The sequence below is a fragment of the Ascaphus truei genome, chromosome 15 (genome assembly GCF_040206685.1).
Source record: "Ascaphus truei isolate aAscTru1 chromosome 15, aAscTru1.hap1, whole genome shotgun sequence".
In the NCBI taxonomy this organism is placed as follows: Eukaryota; Metazoa; Chordata; class Amphibia; order Anura; family Ascaphidae; genus Ascaphus; species Ascaphus truei.
The window spans coordinates 6,908,101-6,934,406 of record NC_134497.1 but is presented as its reverse complement, the minus strand read 5'-3'; the positions used below and the strand labels follow the sequence as shown (position 1 = coordinate 6,934,406).

Below are 26,306 nucleotides of genomic sequence, written 5' to 3'. Positions count from 1 at the left end.
CACACTTCCCCTTAATGTGTTATTTATATTATTTATATGATTGTCACGTATATTACTGCTGTGAAGCGCTATGTACATTAATGGCGCTACAGTATATAAATAAAGACATGCATACGGTATAGCTGGTTGTTTCCCTTTGCATCGTGTCTGCTTATTTGGACATGGTTTCTCTCCATTGGTTTGCAGTCTCCCGGCACTCCTCTCATTGCACGGCAGGTGACGCCAACCACCATCATCAAGCAAGTGTCTCAGACGCCAACGACGGTGCAGCCCACGACGACACTACAGCGCCCCCCTGTGGTACAGGTGTGTGTGACCCTCTGAGACACATCTTGGTTTAGTATATCCCTTTATAACGCCTGGCAGCTGTTTATATCCCTTTATAACGCCTGGCAGCTGTCACTTACTTTGTTTGCATTTGCTAATTTCGAGCTGGGAAAACCTTGGGTGGTCGACGTACTAAAAAAAACATTGATCGACTAACATGGAACCTGCACTATTCATTCACGCGGTGTGCGCCCGGCGACGTGTGCCGCCCGGGCCATGCTGCCGTGTGCCGCCCGGGCCACGCCACTGTGTGCGCCCGGGGCCGTGCCCGGCTTACCGCAGCATTATGATGTCATTTGGAAGGTGGCTTGCCTTTGGTCACAGACATGGGACACAGCTGCCAATCCTAAGATGGGCCCATCTGAAATAACTGCAATATTCTATACCTGCCACACACATTAAAGACGCGACAAAGAACCGCCGGGGTTGTCGCTTATTTTCTGTCGTCGGAGACATCTGTAAGTTCCTCCCAAGAAAGGAAGGATTCTGTAAGTCGGCAAACTGCCACAAAGGGGTTTTTTTGTAGAAAAAGTAAAGCCAGGTGTAAATAACCACAAAACAAAAAATACTAACTCCCGTGGGCGTTCCTCCTAAGATGTGGCGTAGAAAGACCACGCTGGTATGAGGATTTCCTTTTACTGCCAGAGGAACATGCAACGCCCCATCTGTCAGCCACGGGGCGAGAACACAAATACGGTTGTAACGTGACATTCGCCGACACGTTGCCAATGTCCCTGGCACCAGGAATCCTCCGCTTGGACTGTGCGAGTTGGTATCACTTTGTGCCAGTTTGCCAGCGTCTGTTTTCCAAGTGGGCAATGTTTCTGCGTATTACAATCTCTGCGTATTACAATCTCTTATCTCTGCAGTACGTGGCCAGTGGAAGGCCTGGGTTTTATTTACCATCTTCCCAGTACTGCTCATGCAGAGACGTTCTCATCCAATAGTGTCCCAAACCGTGTCCCATGGTGTGCGGCAGTGCCTGCATCACTGAGCTGTCACAGGGCTCCTTTGAAATGACATCACAATATAGCCCAGCACACACACGTGGGTTATATATTTGGGTGGGGCTAATCTTGCTCAGGGGTTCTAGTTATTTTCTCCTGATCTGTTTTCTTGCATAATCAGCCGTGCACATCATCCGATTTTAGACAGTCCGGCAATAAACGCAATATCGTAAGTCATCGGAATAGATAGATTTTTGTTGCAGGGGGAAAAAGCTTTTATTATTATTAATAATATTATTTCACAGCCAAAAGGAAAGCAGCGTGGAAATACATTTTTAAAATGTGTATTAATCTGTTGAGCGATTTGCTGTAGTATGTTGGAGAACACGGTGTGCCCCTTCCTGTTTTGGGTTAGAGTCAGACTTTGCATTATGTTTCATGTGGAAACAGGTGATTTATTTGTTTTTGTTTAAATTAATGTCAAATCGAAATAGATGGGCAAGTCTGCCACCCAGTGGTCGCAAAGTGCTAATGCGACACCAGGAAGCACACCGCATGCATTGTAATCTGCGTTGGCAGGTAGCGGAGCAGAAGTGATGAATAGTTGTTTCAAAGAGCTTGCAATCAGATTTTGTTATAGCAGATAGGCTGGTGACTAGCCAAGTCCTAGTGTATGTTGGGACGATGCAGGCTCTCCCACATCAGAGGCCTGTGAATTGATCATTCCCTAAGTAACGGTGTTTCCCAAGTTGCTGGCGCACTGCAAACCCCGCCTGTAGCAGCCGGTTGTGCCCGGGATGTTGTGTGAGCGGTGAGCTGTTTGTAGATGTGTTGCAGCCCCGGTCAGTGGAGGGGTTATGGTAGCGTTGTGGTCGTCCTGATACACGTCACAGTGTTGTGTTGTGTCTCTCCTGCACAGAATCAGATAGTGCTCAGCGGCACAGCACAAACCGCCACTTTGGGGACCGCAACCGCAGTACAGACTGGAACCCCTCAAAGAAGCGTGCAAGGAGCTGCCACGCCCACCACCGCTACCACGGTACGAGCTGCCCTACCACCACTGCCCAGCGCCACCAGTTAATGTGGCTCCTCTTAAACAGAAGCATGTGTACTTCATACGGCTGGGGCTGTCCTCTCCCAGCCTCTCGCAGCGACTCCTTGTTACAGTCGGACTCTTTTGCTGCGCAGTGCGTGTTTAACAGGAAGTGATGCTAAATCGCTGCACGGTCTGTATCACGCCAAAGAGCTCCTTCTCCTACTTATCCGCCCCCACGCCACCCCCAAGCTGTGCCAATTTATAGGGCGGGCAACTGACCCACTGCTTCCCCCCCCCCCTCCTCCATTCCCACTCAATTTCCCCCCTCCTCCTCCGCTCTCTCTCTTCACCCCATCCTCCTCCATTCTCACTCAATTCCCGTCCTCCTCCGCTCTCATTCAATTCCCCCACCACTCCTCCTCTCAGTCAATTCTCCCTCCTCCTCCGCTCTCACTCAATTCCCCCATCTCATCTGCTCTCACTCAAATCCCCTCCTCCGCTCACTTAATTCCCCTCCTCCACTTCCACTTTATTCCCCTCCTTCTTTCTCATTGAATTCCCTCCCCCCACTCCTCTTCTCACTCAATTCCCCCATCTCTTCCGCTCCCACTCAATACCCCCTCTCCTCCGCTCTCACTCAATTTCCCCTCCTCCTCCTCTGCTCTCACTCAATCCCCCCTCCATCTCCTCCGCTCTCACTCAATTTCCCCTCCTCCTCCTCTGCTCTCACTCAATCCCCCCTCCATCTCCTCCGCTCTCACTCAATCCCCCCTCCATCTCCTCCGCTCTCACTCAATTTCCCCTCCTCCTCCTCTGCTCTCACTCAATCCCCCCTCCATCTCCTCCGCTCTCACTCAATTTCCCCTCCTCCTCCTCTGCTCTCACTCAATCCCCCCTCCATATCCTCCGCTCTCACTCAATTTCCCCTCCTCCTCCTCTGCTCTCACTCAATCCCCCCTCCATCTCCTCCGCTCTCACTCAATTTCCCCTCCTCCTCCTCTGCTCTCACTCAATCCCCCCTCCATCTCCTCCGCTCTCACTCAATTTCCCCTCCTCCTCCTCTGCTCTCACTCAATCCCCCCTCCATCTCCTCCGCTCTCACTCAATTTCCCCTCCTCCTCCTCTGCTCTCACTCAATCCCCCCTCCATCTCCTCCGCTCTCACTCAATTCCCCTTTCCTTCACTCCCTCACTCAATCCCCCCCTCCTCCTCGCTCACTCACATAGATGCGGAAGTTGAGTGCGGGCCATGCCATGGGTTGGGCCACCTCTGGTCTACATCATAAAACTCACCGGAACAGAGTATGGGACTTGAACGTGTGCTGTGTGGAGGGAAACGTGTTGTACAGAGAGAACTAGGACAACTGCTCTCCAGCCGGAGGGTGGGAGGCTCCGGAGACAAGTACTTCATGGAAAGGGCAGTGGGGGGTTCTTGGGATAGCCTTCCAGCTGAAGTGCTCCGAGGCCTGGGCTCCCGGCTGAGGTGCTCCGACGCTCGGGCCTCCCGGCTGAGGTTCTCCGACGCTCGGGCCTCCCGGCTGAGGTTCTCCGACGCTCGGGCCTCCCGGCTGAGGTGCTCCGAAGCTCGGGCCTCCCGGCTGAGGTGCTCCGACGCTCGGGCCTCCCGGCTGAGGTGCTCCGACGCTCGGGCCTGCCGGCTGAGGTGCTCCGACGCTCGGGCCTCCCGGCTCAGGTGCTCCGACGCTCGGGCCTCCCGGCTCAGGTGCTCCGACGCTCGGGCCTCCCGGCTCAGGTGCTCCGACGCTCGGGCCTCCCGGCTCAGGTGCTCCGACGCTCGGGCCTCCCGGCTCAGGTGCTCCGACGCTCGGGCCTCCCGGCTCAGGTGCTCCGACGCTCGGGCCTCCCGGCTCAGGTGCTCCGACGCTCGGGCCTCCCGGCTCAGGTGCTCCGACGCTCGGGCCTGCCGGCTGAGGTGCTCCGACGCTCGGGCCTCCCGGCTGAGGTGCTCCGACGCTCGGGCCTCCCGGCTGAGGTGCTCCGACGCTCGGGCCTCCCGGCTGAGGTGCTCCGACGCTCGGGCCTCCCGGCTCAGGTGCTCCGACGCTCGGGCCTCCCGGCTGAGGTGCTCCGACGCTCGGGCCTCCCGGCTGAGGTGCTCCGAGGCTCGGGACCCCCCTGCTGAGGTGCATCCGACACTCGGGACCCCCCTGCTGAGGTGCGTCCGACACTCGGGACCCCCCTGCTGAGGTGCATCCGACGCTCGGGACCCCCCTGCTGAGGTGCATCCGACACTCGGGACCCCCCTGCTGAGGTGCGTCCGAGGCTCACACAGTAAGGAAGTCGCAAAGTGCTCGGTATAAACGCAAGTATCTTCAGAAGGCCAAAAACCTGAGCGCACCTGAGGTTTCCCAGCCTATGGGCAAATATACGCGAGCCACGGGGTCCTCACCTGCCGTCCCTTTCTATGTTAGTATATTGGTTTGTAATGCATGGGCAGTAAGAGCGGGGACCCTTTCATGTCATGGACGCATTCTCTCCCATGTTATCCTGCTCGGGGCAAACTTTGGGTAGTTTTTGATTTCTTTGGACAATTGCAGAGTTTTCCTGTGGGTGGAAAGTGCGCCCTCTAGTGAATATTTTCAGTACAGCGTCCTTTGTCACCAAGTCAACTGAGGAACAGCCCCCCCCCCCTCTGCGTTTTTAGCAAGAGCGCCCCAATTTTTACAAGCCAACTACAAAATGCACTTACAGAGAGGTGCCTGTCACCCAGATTTAAGTCCTACGTAACTCTTGGGGAACGAGTCCCATATTTGGGTGTGCAGCACGTAGGTGAAATGCCCCCCCAATAATTCATTGGTTTACGAATACTCGCAGGAATATTATTAGGCGGCTTTTGGCAAATCTCCCCCCTTTTTTGTTGTTGAGGAAATGCATCAATAATTAGAAACTCCATAATCCAGTAGTAGAATGGAGGGGCTCAATCTTTAGGGCAGTTACTGCCATTCCCGTCACACAGTCGGTAAACAAACAGTGGTGTCGCGAACGCCACACCTGTGTGCATGTGACTTGTGTATATGCAAGTTACCCCCTTGGTTGCTGTATTGTTAACACAAGTGAATAGTTTTAAGGACATTAACGTAACCGGTGGGAACAGTTCGACTTTAATGTGTCCTCTGTATGATAACATGGAACACACAGACTACATAGACATGGAACATACAGACCATATAGACATGGAACATACAGACTATATAGACATGGAAGAAAAAAAAGATATATATACAGACTATAGTGTCTGTGTGTGTGTGTGTGTGTGTGTGTGTGTGTGTGTGTGTGTGTGTGTGTGTGTGTGTGTGTGTGTGTGTGTGTGTGTGTGTGTATATATATATATATATATATATATATAATTACACACACACACGAAATGCAGACTATATAGATATGAGAAATACAGACTATATATACACATACATGGGAAATACAGACTATATAGACATAGAAAATACAGACTATAGACAGAAATACAGATTATATAGACACGGGAAATTCATATATTTATGTGTGTATGTATATATAGACTAATATACATGGTCACGTGAATTCATCATTTTTTTTTCTTATTTATGCAGGAAACCATGGAAAATGTGAAGAAATGCAAGAATTTTTTATCCACGCTAATAAAACTGGCTTCCTCGGGTAAACAGTCCTCGGAGACGGCCGCTAATGTGAAAGAATTAGTACAGAACCTGCTGGTAAGAAATCCGACGGTATACCCTATTTTGCATCTATCCTACAGTATACACGGCGATGTGCGACGCCTGCTTACATCACACACAGGGTTACAGAGTATTCTGCGCATGTAATGACACTCAGGATCACTGTATATATATACTGTGGCTCATCAAAACATTGTATATACATATTCTCAATTCCCAGTGACAGGAGGCACCCCAGGTAGGTATGTAGGATGATAGTATTTCTGGGTGCAATGCATAAAAGGGCGTAATGTGTTAAACGGGGCGACGTTTCGCCCTTTGTTAAGCTCCTGACGCAAGACGAAGAGCTTGACAAAGGGCCCGAAACGTCACGTGTGTCTGTGTGTATCAAACGCACACACGCCATTGCTGGTTCTGTGATTCTGGGTGTCCTCTTGCATTGCTACGAACATAAGAAATAAATAATCCCGCCCGTTCTCTCTGCTGAGGGTTGTTTTACCAGGGAATAGCGGGCTTGGCTGCCAGGTCCTGCAGATGTGAATGTTGATCCCTTCTCGTAATGCTTTTTGGGATTCCATACAAGTAATATCCCGTTGGGCTGGTGCCTCAGTATTGCTATATGCTCCAATAAGTCTATATTTGTGCAGGGAGAGGGGGAAGTTTTAATAGAAAGCCCGGCTATACCCCCTTCCCTGCCTGAGCCAAGGCATGTCATTGATTTACTCCTAACTAGGTAACGCGAATTCTCTAGCGCTGCTTAAGGCCGCGCTTATAGTTCCCACGACGTCGCCCGAAAACAAATTCATTGTCGCCGCCGCGTGCGCTTATAGTAAGCGCGACGTGATTTTCGGAAGCCGGGAATATTTGATTTTTTTAAGGGGCTGTTTCCTCATGTGACTGCCCCTGAACCAATCAATGCCCGGGTCGCCCGCAACACCGCCGCAAAGCGAAATGCAGCTTTCACTAGCGGCGACGGGTGACGCGTCGCGGTCGCGGGCACTATAGGGGCGGCCTTAATCTGCACAGCTGTCTGTAGCGCCACAAACCGTTTCACTCGTACACAGCTTCTGGCCACCGACATGTTCACGGGAGGGGGACATCTGGTCGTCAGTCTGTCCATAGATATGCCAACGTGTAGTGGATCAGCGGTGCAGCGACCATGCCCGCTTCTTCTTCTTCTTCACACTTCCAATGCAGAGCACAATGCTGACAAAATGATATGTTCACAGGACGGAAAAATCGAAGCGGAAGATTTCACCAGCAGGTTATACCGAGAGCTGAATTCTTCCCCTCAGCCTTACCTTGTGCCTTTCCTGAAGGTAAGATCCCTGTCTGGGACGTCACGTTCTTGCAGGAACCGAGAAACGCTTCCCCAGCGTGGGAAAGGAGGGGTGTAACGGTGCGTCACATCTGTAACGGTGCGTCACACCTGTAACGGTGCGTCACACCTGTAACGGTGCGTCACACCTGTAACGGTGCGTCACATCTGTAACGGTGCAGTGTAACGTCTGTAACGGTGCGTCACACCTGTAACGGTGCAGTGTAACGTCTGTAACGGTGCAGTGTAACGTCTGTAACGGTGCAGTGTAACGTCTGTAACGGTGCAGTGTAACGTCTGTAACGGTGCAGTGTAACGTCTGTAACGGTGCAGTGTAACGTCTGTAACGGTGCAGTGTAACGTCTGTAACGGTGCAGTGTAACGTCTGTAACGGTGCAGTGTAACGTCTGTAACGGTGCAGTGTAACGTCTGTAACGGTGCAGTGTAACGTCTGTAACGGTGCAGTGTAACGTCTGTAACGGTGCAGTGTAACGTCTGTAACGGTGCAGTGTAACGTCTGTAACGGTGCAGTGTAACGTCTGTAACGGTGCAGTGTAACGTCTGTAACGGTGCAGTGTAACGTCTGTAACGGTGCAGTGTAACGTCTGTAACGGTGCAGTGTAACGTCTGTAACGGTGCAGTGTAACGTCTGTAACGGTGCAGTGTAACGTCTGTAACGGTGCAGTGTAACGTCTGTAACGGTGCAGTGTAACGTCTGTAACGGTGCAGTGTAACGTCTGTAACGGTGCGTCACACCTGTAACGGTGCGTCACACCTGTAACGGTGCGTCACATCTGTAACAGTGCAGTGTAACGTCTGTAACGGTGCGTCGCACCTGTAACAGTGCGGTGTAACGTCTGTGTGTGTCTTTATTCTCCGGTAGAGGTCTGTTTCCTCGCTGTTTGCATCTATATATTGCGGATTCATAGACGAAAGATTCTGGTTCGGGGATATTGGCACGTTACCAGTTCTTTTTATGTAGCGTTTTTTTGTTGCATATACTTGTAAATGAATTATATTTTGACGTTTATTTACGTTAAAAATCCCACCGTGAGAGCGCGCTTATTTAATGGCGTCTTTATTCCGCGTAGCAAAAAGTGTGGATTACTGGTGAAAGTATTGGTGTTTAGGGTATAGTCTTTACTATAAGAATATACCGCTGTTCCTCACACCTTGCCGTGGTAGGATAACAAAGCGTTGTTGCTGCAGATGTACAGATACGGCGTAACGCTGTGTGCCGTCTTGTAACCCTTTCCCCGCTCCCCCCCCCATTCTCTCCTTACCCCAGAGGAGCCTCCCTGCCTTGCGCCAACTGACGCCTGATTCCGCAGCCTTCATCCAGCAGAGTCAGCAGCAGCAGCAGCCCTCCACGCAGCCCACGACGGCGCTCACGGCAGTGATGCTGAGCACCTCCGTGCAGCGCACAGCGGCGAAGACCACCGCCACCGTCACGAATACTTTGCAGCAGCCGGTCATCAGCCTCACGCAGTCTACGCAGAGCAAACCCGGTCAGCCTGCACCCATGGTATGTCTGCACCCGACACAGCCGGGTATTAATAATATAGCGACGGGAACACCCAGACGCCACCCGTTAATATCGCCACCATGGTGGGCGGAACCAATGGCTACCGTGTGTGGTTCCAAACCGTTGCATGAATAAGCCCAGGCAGAAATCACTTGAAGGCTTCACGTTGCATTTGCCCCATCTACCAATGAAAGATTTCCTGGGGTTTGCAGGGGCAGTTCCTTTGGGTGTTATTTTATAATACTGTCGGATGTCTGTTCTCAGCCCGGCTCAATCATTTCTTTATTGATATTTAATTTTTTTTAAACTGTGCATTTTATTCCTAAAAAGTAAAAGGAGGACATGTAAATGAATACGGCTGCTAATCCCCTCTGTGACATTTGCAGACCTCAGAAAACCTTATCGAAGAACATTTAGGGTTAAGATTTTTTTTGTTTCTTCTGATAAAAGCCTTTGTGGTCTGCATGGAAAACAGCTCTGTGCTGCCTGGCGAGTGGAGAAAGTGAGAATGAACAGTAGGGAGCTCCATGTGAACACTCTACTGCAGGCTTTGGGCCTTAACTATAGTTAGAGTTGCCAGGTGGCTTCTCCAAAAATACTGGACACAATGGTGAAAGGTGCGACGCGCTCGAGACACACACACACACACACCCATCTTGCCTCCATTCCATGCTGTTTCCTCCTCTCCTTGGCCCCGCCCCCAGGCTCCTGACACCTCAGGGTGGAAGCTTCCCAGCCCTCTAGCCACTGCCCTGCTCTCTCCCTGCTCGGGAAATCCTGCGCACCCCAAGCCAGTCAGGTCACTAAATCCAGAGAGATAATACAAGACACAAATGTCCAGTATCACCTCTCACTTTTTACTGGACAGTGTTCAAATACAGGACAGTCCGGTTCAATACTGGACACCTGGCAACCCTAACGCGTGTGTGTGTGTGTGTGTGTGTGTGTGTGTGTGTGTGTGTGTGTGTGTGTGTGTGTGTGTGTGTGTGTGTGTGTGTGTGTGTGTGTGTGTGTGTGTGTGTGTGTGTACACACACACACACACATCGTCGGTGTAGAGGTAAAAGTAATTAACGACATTCTTTGAGTAGTGAGGGAAAGGATTTTTTAAATGTTCTTTTTGACATGATTTCTAAATAATACTTGCTGAGTTTTATGTTTGGTTAACTCTGAATTATAACTAAATAGGCACTTAATGAGTTTTTCAATAGAAATAGCAAGACATTCCCAGTCAGGAAGGGCGCTTAATGTGTTTTACCTCTACAACGACGTGGCTTGGGAAGAAATAAGAAGGGTGGAAATAGTGGTAATCTGCTTTAAATGCCGTTACACAGAGCTCTCTTTAAACATAGGTCCTATTGTTAGGACTGCCCCGTTACAATGGCCACGTCCAGTACTGCTCGCTCTGCCTCATGTATTACACACGGGTATCGGAACCGCTTAACCACGACTTCTTGTTTGTACTGTTCGGGGACCGCCTGCTTTCTTGGATATTTACCTTTTGTGTGCCAGCGTTTACGGTACCTTGTGGGAAACCAATATGGCTGCCACCCAAGCCTTACCCCCGCAGACCAATAGGAAGCCGCAATGTCATCAGAGCGTGACGTATCCGCGTCCTATTGGACAGCCCTGGCAGCCGGGTCTGATTTTTATTTTCATTTTAACGGCAAATAAAAAGGTAAATATCTCGGGAACTGAGGCGTCCCGGAGCGAGGAACAGCGCGGTTCCGATTCTGGTTTACGGACCTGTCGGACACGTGAATGTGCTCACACGTGGTATTTTTATTTGCCGTACACTGTGTGGTGGAGGGGTTTTCTTTACTCGCCATAACTTACTTTGTGTCTGGCGGTAGCCGCTTCCAGCTTCACATTGCAACGCCAGTATAACCAACCTCACACCGACACCCAAAAGGTAGAGACTGCTGTCCGCGAGTAGGTTACTGGCTCTGCACTTCTGTGCTGTGCTGTACACAGCTGTGTAATACGGCAGGCAGAAGCTTATAGGGGTCCCATGTTATAATGGATCAGAAGCAAAAAGATACGCTGTGCGCTCATTTGCATGTCATTACCCAGCATCCCTGGCTGCAGTGGAAGCATTGCATGCTAAGAGATAATGGGGAAGGGCAGATCCGTGGCCCTGTCGGAGGCGGGGGAATGTGCGCACAACGGGGGATTTTTGTTTGCAGTAAAAATATATATTTGAAAAATGTGGGGAATTTCTGCAGAACGTGATACCGCTGTTCATACTGCACGCGTCAGGGGGCGGGAGTATTAATATAGCGGCAGCTTTAGTCGGGTAACAAGTTGGATGATTGGGGGGGGGGCGTGCAGCTCTCGTACAGCAAGATCGTGTATGAGTTAGCGGGGGGAATCGGAGCTCCCAGAAGGGCTGGAGATGGACACTTACCCGAGCCTGGTTTTTAAATGCCCCGGTGTGTTTGTTTCCCCCTCCCCCCCCCAGGTTATCCAACAGGCGCACAAAGCAGGCACTGTGGTGCGCCCGCCGCAGGTGACGTTGACACAAACGCCGATGGTAACCCTGAGGCAGCCGCAGAGCCGGATCATGCTCACCACGCAGCAGATACAGCTCAACCAGCTGCAGACGGGTGAGTCTGGCTGCGCACTCCCGCGGTTATCATTACGTAATGCAGGGGGGCTGCACTCCAGTCCCAACAGGTCAGGTTTTAAAGCTGCAGACCAAGCAATATCTTACAGGTGTGTTTTTTTTTTGTTTTTGTTTTTTAAATAAACCAGTTCTGTGCTATGAGAAAAGACTTGAAGCATTTTTTTTAAACAACTCGGAATTACATTTTTAATGTATTATAATGTAGCAAGCATTTTTTGTTTCTATAGCAACCATTTACAAAGTCACATCCCCTTTCTCTTCTGAAACAGGCTCTGGCACACCCCCTTTTTTGAGCCCCGCCCTCTTTCTTGCAGCGCACCAATTATATCTAATGACTGCCTGGTCACATGATCTTCCCCACAGAACTTTGCATCTTTGGTCCTCTTCTGCTGCACTGACAGCCATTTAGTGAACCCCCGAGCCGAATCTTCGCCGATCGATCACAGGAGAACGGATCCATCGGCAACTTAGCTAATTACTTATCATTGTGTGGCTTGTATTGATGCACATATTAAAGGGGAAAAATAAAAGTTACAAAAAAACGGTGTGCACTGCTGCTTTAAGGATATCCCTGCTTCAGCACAGATGGCTCAATCAGAGGTTCAGTCGAAGACTGTGCACAAACAGGGACTGATTGAGTCACCTGTGCTAAAACAGGGGTATCCTGAAAACCTGACCTGTTGGGAGGGGAGGCGGGGGGGGGGGGGGGTCCTTGAGGACTGAAATTGAGCCCCCTGACTTGATATATTCCTTTATAGCACAGACTTGCGTTGCATTTGAATATTACACATAACCTTTAAATGGGTGCCTGAGAGGGTTACCGTGCTTGCTAGCTTGTTCTAAGTACGTATATAAGAGCCCTGTCCTATCGGCCCAGGAGCGGGGGTTAGAGTGTTGTTTGGCTTTTCGTCTGCCATGTGCAATAAGACACCGTGCAGGTTCTCCTGTATGACCAGCGCAATACAATACGTGCGGCCATCGTTATTCAGTCACTTGCGCTTCTCATTACAAGAGGTGATTAAACTATACGGTGTAAGGAGATACTCCTGAGTATCACTCTAATACAGAGGAGGCCAACGCCAGTCCTAAAGGGCCACCAACAGGTCAGGTTTTAAGGATATCCCTGCTTCGGCACAGTGATGACTGAGCCACCTGTGCTGAAGCAGGGATATCCTGAAAGCCTGACCTGTGGCCCTTGAGGACTGGCGTTGGCCTCCCCTGCTCTTAATATACAAGGAGGGCATGAAAAAAATGTCACTTGTCTGCACCGGTCCCACGGGGGAGGCCACGCGTCCTGCGGGAGGCCACGCGTCCTGCGGGAGGCCACGCGTCCTCCGTGAGGCTGGCGCAGGAAATGTTACCGTTTGCTGAAGCCGTTGTCAATTTCCGCTCTGCTTGCCGAAGTCGTGCCCACAATGCCTTGCAGAGCGGCGATTGGCGGCTCCGCCCCCGGACCTGTGGGATTTCCGAGCCCTGCGTAAAACAAAGTCGAAATTTTTTTCTTGGTTCAAGATCATTTTTAAAAGACCCCCACCACTCCCTCCCCCCCAGTGTGTGTCTCACTCCCTCCCCCCCAGTGTGTGTCTCACTCCCTCCCCCCCAGTGTGTGTCTCACTCCCCCCAGTGTGTGTCTCACTCCCTCCCCCCCAGTGTGTCTCTCTCACTCCCTCCCCCCCAGTGTCTCACTCCCTCCCCCCAGTGTGTCTCTCACTCCCTCCCCCCCAGTGTGTCTCTCTCACTCCCTCCCCCCCAGTGTGTGTCTCACTCCCTTCCCCCCAGTGTGTCTCTCTCACTCCCTCCCCCCCAGTGTGTCTCTCTCACTCCCTCCCCCCCCAGTGTGTCTCTCTCACTCCCTCCCCCCCAGTGTGTGTCTCACTCCCTCCCCCCCAGTGTGTGTCTCACTCCCTCCCCCTAGTGTGTGTCTCACTCCCTCCCCCCCAGTGTGTGTCTCACTCTCTCCCCCCCAGTGTGTGTCTCACTCCCTCCCCCTAGTGTGTCTCCCTCCCTCCCCCTAGTGTGTGTCTCACTCCCTCCCCCTAGTGTGTGTCTGTCTCACTCCCTCCCCCTAGTGTGTCTCACTCCCTCCCCCTAGTGTGTGTCTCACTCCCTCCCCCTAGTGTGTGTCTCCCTCCCTCCCCCCCAGTGTGTGTCTCCCTCCCCCCCAGTGTGTCTCACTCCCTCCCCCTAGTGTGTGTCTCACTCCCTCCCCCTAGTGTGTGTCTCACTCCCCCTAGTGTGTGTCTCACTCCCTCCCCCTAGTGTGTGTCTCACTCCCTCCCCCTAGTGTGTCTCACTCCCTCCCCCTAGTGTGTCTCACTCCCTCCCCCTAGTGTGTCTCACTCCCTCCCCCTAGTGTGTGTCTCGCTCCCCCCCAGTGTGTGTCTCGCTCCCTCCCCCCAGTGTGTCTCGCTCCCTCCCCCCCAGTGTGTCTCACTCCCTCCCCCCAGTGTGTCTCACTCCCCCCACCCCCCAGTGTGTGTCTCACTCCCTCCCCCCCAGTGTGTCTCACTCCCTCCCCCCCAGTGTGTGTCTCACTCCCTCCCCCCCAGTGTGTGTCTCACTCCCTCCCCCCCAGTGTGTCTCACTCCCTCCCCCCCAGTCTGTGTCTCACTCCCTCCCCCCAGTGTGTCTCACTCCCTCCCCCCCAGTGTGTCTCTCTCACTCACTCCCCCCCCAGTGTGTCTCTCACTCCCTCCCCCCCCCAGTGTGTGTCTCTCACTCCCTCCCCCCAGTGTGTCTCACTCCCTCCCCCCCAGTGTGTCTCACTCCCTCCCCCCCAGTCTGTGTCTCACTCCCTCCCCCCAGTGTGTCTCACTCCCTCCCCCCCAGTGTGTCTCTCTCACTCACTCCCCCCCCAGTGTGTCTCTCACTCCCTCCCCCCAGTGTGTCTCACTCACTCCCCCCCAGTGTGTGTCTCACTCCCTCCCCCCAGTGGGTGTCTCACTCCCTCCCCCCCAGTGTGTGTCTCACTCCCTCCCCCCCAGTGTGTGTCTCACTCCCTCCCCCCAGTGTGTGTCTCACTCCCTCCCCCCAGTGTGTGTCTCACTCCCTCCCCCCAGTGTGTGTCTCACTCCCTCCCCCCAGTGTGTGTCTCACTCCCTCCCCCCAGTGTGTGTCTCACTCCCTCCCCCCAGTGTGTGTCTCACTCCCTCCCCCCAGTGTGTGTCTCACTCCCTCCCCCCAGTGTGTGTCTCACTCCCTCCCCCCAGTGTGTGTCTCACTCCCTCCCTCCCAGTGTGTGTCTCACTCCCTCCCCCCAGTGTGTGTCTCACTCCCTCCCCCCAGTGTCTCTCTCTCACTCCCTCCCCCCCAGTCTGTCTCTCTCACTCCCTCCCCCCCAGTGTGTCGCTCTCACTCCCTCCCCCCAGTGTGTCTCTCTCACTCCCTCCCCCCCAGTCTGTCTCTCTCACTCCATCCCCCCCAGTGTGTCTGTCTCACTCCCTCCCCCCAGTGTGTGTCTGTCTCACTCCCTCCCCCCAGTGTGTGTCTGTCTCACTCCCTCCCCCCAGTGTGTGTCTGTCTCACTCCCTCCCCCCAGTGTGTGTCTGTCTCACTCCCTCCCCCCCAGTGTGTCTCTCTCACTCCCTCCCCCCCAGTGTGTCTCTCTCACTCCCTCCCCCCAGTGTGTCTCTCTCACTCCCTCCCCCCAGTGTGTCTCTCACTCCCTCCCCCCCAGTGTCTCTCTCACTCCATCCCCCCCAGTGTGTCTGTCTCACTCCCTCCCCCCAGTGTGTGTCTGTCTCCCTCCCTCCCCCCAGTGTGTGTCTGTCTCCCTCCCTCCCCCCAGTGTGTGTCTGTCTGTCTCCCTCCCCCCAGTGTGTGTCTGTCTCACTCCCTCCCCCCAGTGTGTGTCTGTCTCACTCCCTCCCCCCAGTGTGTGTCTGTCTCACTCCCTCCCCCCAGTGTGTGTCTGTCTCACTTCCTCCCCCCCAGTGTGTGTCTGTCTCACTCCCTCCCCCCCCAGTGTGTGTCTCACTCCCTCCCCCCCCAGTGTGTGTCTCACTCCCTCCCCCCCCCAGTGTGTGTCTCACTCCATCCCCCCCAGTGTGTCTGTCTCGCTCCCTCCCCCCCAGTGTGTCTGTCTCACTCCCTCCCCCCCAGTGTGTCTGTCTCACTCCCTCCCCCCCAGTGTGTCTGTCTCACTCCCTCCCCCCCAGTGTGTCTCTCACTCCCTCCCCCCAGTGTGTCTCACTCCCTCCCCCCCAGTGTCTCTCACTCCCTCCCCCCAGTGTGTCTCTCACTCCCCCCCCCCCAGTGTGTCGCTCTCACTCCCTCCCCCCAGTGTGTCTCTCACTCCCTCCCCCCAGTGTGTCTCTCTCACTCCCTCCCCCCAGTGTGTCTCTCTCACTCCCTCCCCCCCAGTCTGTCTCTCTCACTCCATCCCCCCCAGTGTGTCTGTCTCACTCCCTCCCCCCAGTGTGTGTCTGTCTCACTCCCTCCCCCCAGTGTGTGTCTGTCTCACTCCCTCCCCCCCAGTGTGTGTCTGTCTCACTCCCTCCCCCCAGTGTGTGTCTGTCTCACTCCCTCCCCCCCAGTGTGTCTCTCTCACTCCCTCCCCCCCAGTGTGTCTCTCTCACTCCCTCCCCCCAGTGTGTCTCTCTCACTCCATCCCCCCCAGTGTGTCTGTCTCACTCCCTCCCCCCAGTGTGTGTCTGTCTCACTCCCTCCCCCCAGTGTGTGTCTGTCTCACTCCCTCCCCCCCAGTGTGTGTCTGTCTCACTCCCTCCCCCCAGTGTGTGTCTGTCTCACTCCCTCCCCCCCAGTGTGTCTCTCTCACTCCCTCCCCCCCAGTGTGTCTCTCTCACTCCCTCCCCCCAGTGTGTCTCTCTCACTCCCTCCCCCCAGTGTGTCTCTCACTCCCTCCCCCCCAGTGTCTCTCTCACTCCATCCCCCCCAGTGTGTCTGTCTCACTCCCTCCCCCCAGTGTGTGTCTGTCTCCCTCCCTCCCCCCAGTGTGTGTCTGTCTCCCTCCCTCCCCCCAGTGTGTGTCTGTCTCCCTCCCTCCCCCCAGTGTGTGTCTGTCTCACTCCCTCCCCCCAGTGTGTGTCTGTCTCACTCCCTCCCCCCAGTGTGTGTCTGTCTCACTCCCTCCCCCCAGTGTGTGTCTGTCTCACTTCCTCCCCCCCAGTGTGTGTCTGTCTCACTCCCTCCCCCCCCAGTGTGTGTCTCACTCCCTCCCCCCCCCAGTGTGTGTCTCACTCCCTCCCCCCCCCAGTGTGTGTCTCACTCCATCCCCCCCAGTGTGTCTGTCTCGCTCCCTCCCCCCCAGTGTGTCTGTCTCACTCCCTCCCCCCCAGTGTGTCTGTCTCACTCCCTCCCCCCCAGTGTGTCTGTCTCACTCCCTCCCCCCCAGTGTGTCTCTCACTCCCTCCCCCCAGTGTGTCTCACTCCCTCCCCCCCAGTGTCTCTCACTCCCTCCCCCCAGTGTGTCTCTCACTCCCCCCCCCCCAGTGTGTCTCTCACTCCCTCCCCCCCAGTGTGTCGCTCTCACTCCCTCCCCCCAGTGTGTCGCTCTCACTCCCTCCCCCCAGTGTGTCTCTCTCACTCCCTCCCCCCCAGTCTGTCTCTCTCACTCCATCCCCCCCAGTGTGTCTGTCTCACTCCCTCCCCCCAGTGTGTGTCTGTCTCACTCCCTCCCCCCAGTGTGTGTCTGTCTCACTCCCTCCCCCCAGTGTGTGTCTGTCTCACTCCCTCCCCCCAGTGTGTGTCTGTCTCACTCCCTCCCCCCCAGTGTGTCTCTCTCACTCCCTCCCCCCCAGTGTGTCTCTCTCACTCCCTCCCCCCAGTGTGTCTCTCTCACTCCCTCCCCCCAGTGTGTCTCTCTCACTCCCTCCCCCCCAGTCTGTCTCTCTCACTCCATCCCCCCCAGTGTGTCTGTCTCACTCCCTCCCCCCAGTGTGTGTCTGTCTCCCTCCCTCCCCCCAGTGTGTGTCTGTCTCACTCCCTCCCCCCAGTGTGTGTCTGTCTCACTCCCTCCCCCCAGTGTGTGTCTGTCTCACTCCCTCCCCCCAGTGTGTGTCTGTCTCACTCCCTCCCCCCAGTGTGTGTCTGTCTCACTTCCTCCCCCCCAGTGTGTGTCTGTCTCACTCCCTCCCCCCCAGTGTGTGTCTCACTCCCTCCCCCCCCCAGTGTGTGTCTCTCCCTCCCCCCCCCCAGTGTGTGTCTCACTCCATCCCCCCAGTGTGTCTGTCTCGCTCCCTCCCCCCCAGTGTGTCTGTCTCACTCCCTCCCCCCCAGTGTGTCTGTCTCACTCCCTCCCCCCCAGTGTGTCTGTCTCACTCCCTCCCCCCCAGTGTGTCTGTCTCACTCCCTCCCCCCCAGTGTGTCTGTCTCACTCCCTCCCCCCCAGTGTGTCTCTCACTCCCTCCCCCCAGTGTGTCTCACTCCCTCCCCCCAGTGTCTCTCACTCCCTCCCCCCAGTGTGTCTCTCACTCCCCCCCCCCAGTGTGTCTCTCACTCCCTCCCCCCCAGTGTGTCTCTCACTCCCTCCCCTCCAGTGTGTCTCTCACTCCCTCCCCCCCAGTGTGTCTCTCACTCCCTCCCCTCCAGTGTGTCTCTCACTCCCTTCCCCTTGTGTCTCTCTCCCCCTCCAGTCTCTCTCTCTCTCTCTCCCCAGTCTATCTCTCTCCCTCCAGTGTCTCTCTCTCCCTCCAGTGTCTCTCTCACCTTCCGGCGTGTCTCCCCTTCCCCCCAGTGTCTATCTCTCTCTCTCTCCCTCCAGCCAGTGTGTCTCTCCCTCACCTGTGGCTCTCTCGCTCTCCTTCAGTCTCTCACTCTCCCTCCCAAGTGTCACTCTCACTCTCCCGCCCCAGTGTCTCTCTCTCTCCTTTCCCTCCAGTGTGTCTCACCCTCCATCCAGTGTCTATCTCTCCCCCCAATATGTCTCTCACCTCATGTCACACTTTCACCCCCATCCCCATGTCTTTTTCACCCTCCCTCACTGTTTCTCTTTCACCTTCCCTCCCCATGTCTCTTCCCCCCCCACCCCCCCAGGTCTCTTTAACCCCCTCATTTCTCTCTTTCACCCCCTCCCCATGTCTCACCCCCCCCTCCCCAGGTCTCTTTCACCCCCCGCGTTTTTCACCCCACCTCCCCATGTTTCTCACCCCCCCCCCCAACTCTCCATGTCTTTCACCCCCCCCCACCTCTCCATGTCTCTTTCACCCCCCCACCTCCCCATGTCTCTTTCACCCCTCCCCCCCACCTCTCCATGTCTCTTTGACCCCCCCCTCCTCCTCATGTCTTTCACCCCTCCCCCCCCACCTCTCCATGTCTCTTCCCCCCCACCTCCCCATGTCTCTTTCATCCCCCCCCCCCACCTCTCCATGTCTCTTTCATCCCTCCCCCCCCACCTCTCCATGTCTCTTTCACCCCCCCCCCCCCCTCCCCATGACACACACACACTCAATCTCTCACCTTATCACAGCTGCATGCAGCAAGGAGGTGCAGCGCCATCTAATGGCTGAAGGAGAGATTGCAGCTACAGACTGCTTTTCTCTCTGCTCCTGCTTCTGGCAAAATTGGGCTGGGGGGCGTCCGTAGGCAGAACCCATGGAACTGCTCCACGGAACCCCATGTGGGAAACGCTGTTCTATGCACAATCACCATGAAGGTCGGATATAATCTGTAACCAATAGAGGAGTAATACAGGCACTCTGTGTAAAGAGTAGTCATAATCAGACTGTGCTCCATATAATGGGTATCATGGGGTCCCCAGCAGTAGATATGGGGGTGATACAGGCATAAGGCCTTCCAATTCAAAGAGAAGTTATTGAATCTAAGTGATCCAGCGTTTCGGCTGCATGAATCCCACCTTTGTCACCTTGCCTGTATCGCTTCTATATCTAGAAATCTGTTCCAATCTGCATAATGTAACCATGAGAAGATCAAGCCACGATGAGACCCGATACCAACGCTCCGGGCTTCTGACAGCTTGTGCGTTTTGTTGCCTGACTAAAGTGTGTCGTTATTTTTCCTTTTGCAGTCCCGGTGGTTAAGCCAGCAGTGTTAGGAGCCAAAACGATGTCCACAATATCCACGCAGGCGGCAGCCGCTCAGAAAAACAAATTAAAAGAGCCGGGGGGAGGATCGTTCAGGTGAGAACGGAAATCCACGTGTTGCACCCGTTCGCCGTTCTCCTCGTTAGACACAAACATCCAACAAGTTGCTTGATTTATACAGGGTGGTCCAGCCGGCCCTAAAGTTAGGACATCTGGTCCCAAAGAAAGGACACAGAGGGACTTCTGGTCCCCTTTTTTAAATAATCCCAGTAAAGCTGAACGTTCCCCATTCATTTGATCAATATATGAAGCTTGCAAACACGTTATAGGAACGAGTCCTTCAGGATGCAATTGTACACACGTCTGGTGTTCTCTTTGTATTGGATCCGGTTGTGTCTTCATTGTTATGGGCAGACCTGTGCAGATCACCGCCATGACCTCTCCCGTCTCTCTCCGCTCTCAGAGATGACGACGATATCAATGACGTGGCGTCCATGGCGGGTGTGAACCTCTCGGAGGAAAGCGCGCGGATACTGGCAACGAACTCCGAGCTGGTGGGCACGTTGACACGGTCTTGCAAAGACGAGACTTTCCTCCTCCCCTCGTTGCTACAGCGACGGATACTAGAAATAGGTAGGTGCCTCTCGTGCTTCCCACCCGGCTGCCATGTTCCGAAGCGGGAGACAACTTTGTGAGGGATTGTCCGTGTGTGTGTGTCTGTCCGTCTGTCTGTCTGTCCGTGTGTGTGTGTCTGTCCGTGTGTGTGTGTGTGTCTGTCCGTGTGTGTGTGTGTCTGTCCGTCTGTCTATCTGTCCGTGTGTGTGTGTGTGTGTGTCTGTCCGTGTGTGTGTGTTTGTGTCTGTCCGTGTGTGTGTGTCTGTCCGTGTGTGTGTGTGTGTGTCTGTCCGTGTGTGTGTGTCTGTCCATGTGTGTGTGTGTCTGTCCGTGTGTGTGTATGTGTGTGTCTGTCCGTGTCCGTGTGTATGTGTGTGTGTGTGTCTGTCCGTGTGTGTGTGTGTCTGTCCGTGTGTGTGTGTGTCTGTCCGTGTGTGTGTGTGTCTGTCCGTGTGTGTGTGTCTGTCCGTGTGTGTGTGTGTCTGTCCGTGTGTGTGTGTGTCTGTCCGTGTGTGTGTGTGTGTCTGTCCGTGTGTGTGTGTGTCTGTCCGTGTGTGTGTGTGTCTGTCCGTGTGTGTGTGTGTCTGTCCGTGTGTGTGTGTGTCTGTCCGTGTGTGTGTGTCTGCCCGTGTGTGTGTGTCTGCCCGTGTGTGTGTGTCTGCCCGTGTGTGTGTGTGTCTGTCCGTGTTTGCTCAGCCACATTTTTGGACTTCCATCTTGCATTTGTTTGTCACCTGTCTTTTGATATCTCTTGGAATCCAGTTGGGTACTCTTGTGTCTGTTTTATCTATCTGAGAGCGGCCCTGGACAGTTCTTGCATTTCTGCACAAGATTTGCATGCTGTTCCATTTTGGAATTGATGTAGATACAATAACCCCTTGGCTGACATCCGAGACAAGCTCTAGGATTCATGGGAGTCTTGTATTCGTTGACTGGTAGAATTTTTACTGCTGCCATTTTTTTTCATCACTGTCACAATACGTATTAAAATTGCTACTTTAGCTAATACTGGAGCCTTCTATTTCAGTGCCTAGTAAGTCCTCTCAATAATTCCTCCATAGCTGTTTTTTTTAACTTGCAACATGCATTCTTACCACGAGTACAGGCAAATATATCCAGTGTTTAAACGTCTGGAGTGTGATCATCCATGTACAGTTAATCCAGCGTTTCCAAGCAATAATGCAGAACAGGTGTGGTTAGGACGGGCAATATCCCAGCAAATTATTCCCATTGGAAACTGTGTGAATTGTAAAAAATAAAAATGGCCTCACACCAAATAACTGCTGGGTCTTTGCTTTGTAATCTTCTGCCGTGCATCAAAGAAATCAATGTTGAAGCTTAAAAGCTTGTGTATCCGCGAAGCTCTCGTTAACCGCGGTGTATCCGCGAAGTTCTCGTTAAGCGCGGTGTATCCGCGAAGCTCTCGTTAAGGGCGGTGTATCCGCGAAGCTCTCGTTAAGCGCGGTGTATCCGCGAAGCTCTCGTTAAGGGCGGTGTATCCGCGAAGCTCTCGTTAACCGCGGTGTATCCACGAAGCTCTCGTTAAGGGCGGTGTATCCGCGAAGCTCTCGTTAAGCGCGGTGTATCCGCGAAGCTCTCGTTAAGGGCGGTGTATCCGCGAAGCTCTCGTTAACCGCGGTGTATCCACGAAGCTCTCGTTAACCGCGGTGTATCCGCGAAGCTCTCGTTAACCGCGGTGTATCCGCGAAGTTCTCGTTAAGGGCGGTGTATCCGCGAAGCTCTCGTTAACCGCGGTGTATCCGCGAAGCTCTCGTTAACCGCGGTGTATCCGCGAAGCTCTCGTTAACCGCGGTGTATCCGCGAAGCTCTCGTTAAGCGCGGTGTATCCGCGAAGCTCTCGTTAAGCGCGGTGTATCCGCGAAGCTCTCGTTAACCGCGGTGTATCCGCGAAGCTCTCGTTAAGCGCGGTGTATCCGCGAAGCTCTCGTTAAGCGCGGTGTAGCCGCGAAGCTCTCGTTAACCGCGGTGTATCCGCGAAGCTCGTGTGTTAACCGCGGTGTATCCGCGAAGCTCTCGTTAGCCGCGGTGTATCCGCGAAGCTCGTGTGTTAACCGTGCGTGGATGTTCTTTCCCCACAGGTAAAAAGCACGGCGTCACGGAAATGCACCCTGATGTAGTCAGTTACGTGTCCCACGCAACACAGCAGCGGCTACAAAACATTGTGGAAAAGATCTCGGAAACAGCCCAGCAAAAGAATATTTCTTACAAGGTAAACGCCGCTTCCGGGAAGCCGCGTATTTAAATCTGACGCTCTGCTCAGCGATGTAAACATTTGAAATACTTCGCGTCCGGAAGGTTAAAATGGCGCTCTCCGCAGAGGGCAGCGCAGAAGTTGCCACTGTAAGAGCTGCTCAGCGGCAAGATATTAACATGATATGGATTAGTCATGTAGACTTCTGGAGGGGCAGCGGTGGGGGGGGGAGGGTGCTTCTTTAAAGGGTGATTGATGCGTTTTGTTACAAGAGGGGGTGGGGGGCTGCAGTGCGAAGCCAAGCTATTTTATTTGTAGAAGGACCTTGCTATCGATTTGTTCCGGCGGCGGAAGCCAAAGTGCGTCGTTCCAGTTTCTTTTCGAAGGGACACTTTTCGGTATTTATAGAATAAATGTTTACATATTTTTTATTTTTTTTTGTTGTTCTCAAAAGGTTTTTCTTTAATGTTAAACAGGTCTAGAATTTCTTGCAACTCCAGTCCCCAAGAAACCCCAACAGGACAGGTTTTCATGATATCCCAGCTTCAGCACAGGCCACCTGTGCTGAAGCAGGCTCTTCGACTGAGCCACCTGTGCTGAAGCAGGGATATAAACCTGACCTGTTGGTGGCACTTGAGGACTGGCGTTGGCCACTCCATGTCCTTTTGCCTGAATCCCCCGTGCTGAAGCTGGGATATATTGGAAACCTGGCCCGTTTTTGGGGCTTCTTGCGGACTCTGCAGGGAAGCGCGCACAGACCGGCCCTTACCTGATCCGCTCGCGACCCTTCTCCCGACAGGAGGACGAGCGGTACGAGCAGTCGAGCGACGTCCGGACGCAGCTCAAGTTCTTCGAGCAGCTCGACCACATAGAGAAGCAGCGGAAGGACGAGCAGGAGCGGGAGATTCTCCTGCGGGCGGCAAAGGTCAGAGGGCATGGGACTCTGAGGGGGAGAGGGGTATGGGACTCTGCGGGGGAGGGGGGGCATGGGACTGCGGGGGAGGGAGGGGCATGGGACTGCGGGGGAGGGGGGGGCATGGGACTGCGGGGGAGGGAGGGGCATGGGACTGCGGGGGAGGGGGGGGCATGGGACTCTGCGGGGGAGGGAGGGCATGGAACTCTGCGGGGGAGGGGGGGCATGGGACTCTGCGGGGGAGAGGGGTATGGGACTCTGCGGGGGAGGGAGGGGCGTGGGACTGCGGGGGAGGGGGGGGGCGTGGGACTCTGCGGGGGAGGGGGGGCATGGGACTCTGCGGGGGAGGGGGGGCATGGGACTCTGCGGGGGAGAGGGGTATGGGACTCTGCGGGGAGGGGGGGGGAGGGGACTCTGCGGGGAGGGGGGGACATGGGATCCTGCGGGGGAGGGGGGCATGGGACTCTGCGGGGAGGGGGGGACATGGGATCCTGCGGGGGAGGGGGGGCATGGGACTCTGCGGCGGAGGGGGGGCATGGGACTCTGCGGGGGAGAGGGGTATGGGACTCTGCGGGGGAGGGGGGGCATGGGACTCTGCGGGGGAGAGGGGTATGGGACTGCAGGGAGGGGGGGCATGGGACTCTGCGGGGGAGAGGGGTATGGGACTCTGCGGGGGAGGGGGGGGCATGGGACTGCGGGGGAGGGGGGGCATGGGACTCTGCGGGGAGGGGGGGGGCATGGGACTCTGCGGGGAGGGGGGGGCATGGGACTCTGCGGGGAGGGGGGGGCATGGGACTCTGCGGGGGAGGGAGGGGCATGGGACTGCGGGGGAGGGGGGGGCATGGGACTCTGCGGGGAGGGGGGCATGGGACTCTGCGGGGGGGGGGTATGGGACTCTGCGGGGGAGGGGGGGGCATGGGACTCTGCGGGGAGGGGGAGGCATGGGACTCTGCGGGGGAGGGGGGGCATGGGACTCTGCGGGGGAGGGGAGGGCATGGGACTCTGCGGGGGAGGGGAGGGCATGGGACTCTGCGGGGGAGGGGGGTGCATGGGACTCTGTGGCGGAGGGGGGGCATGGGACTCTGCGGGGAGGGGGGTAGGGAACCTGTGGGGAGGGGGGGGCATGGGACTCTGCGGGGGAGGGGGTTATGGGACTCTGCGGGGGAGGGGGGGCATGGGACTCTGCGGTGGAGGGGGGGGCATGGGACTCTGCGGGGAGGGGGGGGGCATGGGACTCTGCGGGGAGGGGGGGGCATGGGACTCTGCGGGGAGGGGGGGTATGGGACTCTGCGGGGAGGGGGGGTATGGGACTCTGCGGGGGAGGGGTGACATGGGACTCTGCGGCTGAGGGGTGACATGGGACTCTGCGGGGAGGGGGGGCATGGGACTCTGCGGGGAAGGGGGGACATGGGATCCTGCGGGGGAGGGGGGGCATGGGACTCTGCGGCGGAGGGGGGGCATGGGACTCTGCGGGGGAGAGGGGTATGGGACTCTGCAGGGAGGGGGGGCATGGGACTCTGCGGGGGAGAGGGGTATGGGACTCTGCAAGGGAGGGGGGGGCATGGGACTGCGGGGGAGGGGGGGGCATGGGACTCTGCGGGGAGGGGGGGGGCATGGGACTCTGCGGGGAGGGGGGGGGCATGGGACTCTGCGGGGAGGGGGGGGCATGGGACTCTGCGGGGGAGGGAGGGGCATGGGACTGCGGGGGAGGGGGGGGCATGGGACTCTGCGGGGAGGGGGGCATGGGACTCTGCGGGGGGGGGGGGTATGGGACTCTGCGGGGGAGGGGGGGGCATGGGACTCTGCGGGGAGGGGGAGGCATGGGACTCTGCGGGGGAGGGGGGGCATGGGACTCTGCGGGGGAGGGGAGGGCATGGGACTCTGCGGGGGAGGGGGGGCATGGGACTCTGCGGGGAGGGGGGTAGGGAACCTGTGGGGAGGGGGGGGCATGGGACTCTGCGGGGGAGGGGGTTATGGGACTCTGCGGGGGAGGGGGTTATGGGACTCTGCGGGGGAGGGGGGGCATGGGACTCTGCGGTGGAGGGGGGGGCATGGGACTCTGCGGGGAGGGGGGGGGCATGGGACTCTGCGGGGAGGGGGGGTCATGGGACTCTGCGGGGAGGGGGGTATGGGACTCTGCGGGGAGGGGGGGTATGGGACTCTGCGGGGGAGGGGTGACATGGGACTCTGCGGGGGAGGGGTGACATGGGACTCTGCGGGGAGGGGGGGCATGGGACTCTGCGGGGAGGGGGGGCATGGGACTCTGCGGGGAGGGGGGGGGCATGGGACTCTGCGGGGAGGGGGGGGCATGGGACTCTGCGGGGAGGGGGGGCATGGGACTCTGCGGGGGAGGGGGGGCATGGGACTCTGCGGGGGAGGGGGGGCATGGGACTCTGCGGGGAGGGGGGGCATGGGACTCTGCGGGGAGGGGGGGCATGGGACTCTGCGGGGAGGGGGGGCATGGGACTCTGCGGGGAGGGGGGGGCATGGGACTCTGCGGGGAGGGGGGGCATGGGACTCTGCGGGGAGGGGGGGCATGGGACTCTGCGGGGGAGGGGGGGCATGGGACTCTGCGGGGGAGGGGGGGCATGGGACTCTGCGGGGAGGGGGGGGCATGGGACTCTGCGGGGAGGTGGGGGCATGGGACTCTGCGGGGAGGTGGGGGCATGGGACTCTGCGGGGAGGGGGGGGCATGGGACTCTGCGGGGAGGGGGGGCATGGGACTCTGCGGGGGAGGGGGAGGCATGGGACTCTGCGGGGAGGGGGAGGCATGGGACTCTGCGGGGAGGGGGGGCATGGGACTCTGCGGGGAGGGGGGGGCATGGGACTCTGCGGGGAGGGGGGGGCATGGGACTCTGCGGGGAGGGGGGGGCATGGGACTCTGCGGGGGAGGGGGGGGGCATGGGACTCTGCGGGGGAGGGGGGGGGCATGGGACTCTGCGGGGAGGGGGGGCATGGGACTCTGCGGGGAGGGGGGGCATGGGACTCTGCGGGGAGGGGGGGCATGGGACTCTGCGGGGGAGGGGGGGGCATGGGACTCTGCGGGGAGGGGGTGGCATGGGACTCTGCGGGGAGGGGGGGCATGGGACTCTGCGGGGGAGGGGGGGGCATG

General features: G+C 56.4%; 1 protein-coding gene across 3 annotated transcripts in view; it reads left to right on the top strand.

Annotated features, from left to right (window-relative positions):
• TAF4 (TATA-box binding protein associated factor 4) overlaps positions 1-26,306 on the top strand; it is a 67,175-nt gene that overhangs the window by 16,144 nt on the left and 24,725 nt on the right. For 2 of the 3 annotated variants that reach the window (XM_075571400.1, XM_075571399.1), the window contains exons 4-13: positions 187-306; positions 2,194-2,313; positions 5,900-6,022; positions 7,216-7,305; positions 8,593-8,829; positions 11,290-11,434; positions 19,439-19,550; positions 19,918-20,087; positions 22,169-22,299; positions 23,081-23,206. In XM_075571400.1, the coding sequence (XP_075427515.1) occupies positions 187-306; positions 2,194-2,313; positions 5,900-6,022; positions 7,216-7,305; positions 8,593-8,829; positions 11,290-11,434; positions 19,439-19,550; positions 19,918-20,087; positions 22,169-22,299; positions 23,081-23,206 (1,374 nt within the window). The remainder of the gene's footprint in view (positions 1-186; positions 307-2,193; positions 2,314-5,899; positions 6,023-7,215; positions 7,306-8,592; positions 8,830-11,289; positions 11,435-19,438; positions 19,551-19,917; positions 20,088-22,168; positions 22,300-23,080; positions 23,207-26,306) is intronic. The other variant, XM_075571402.1, reaches the window with a different exon arrangement.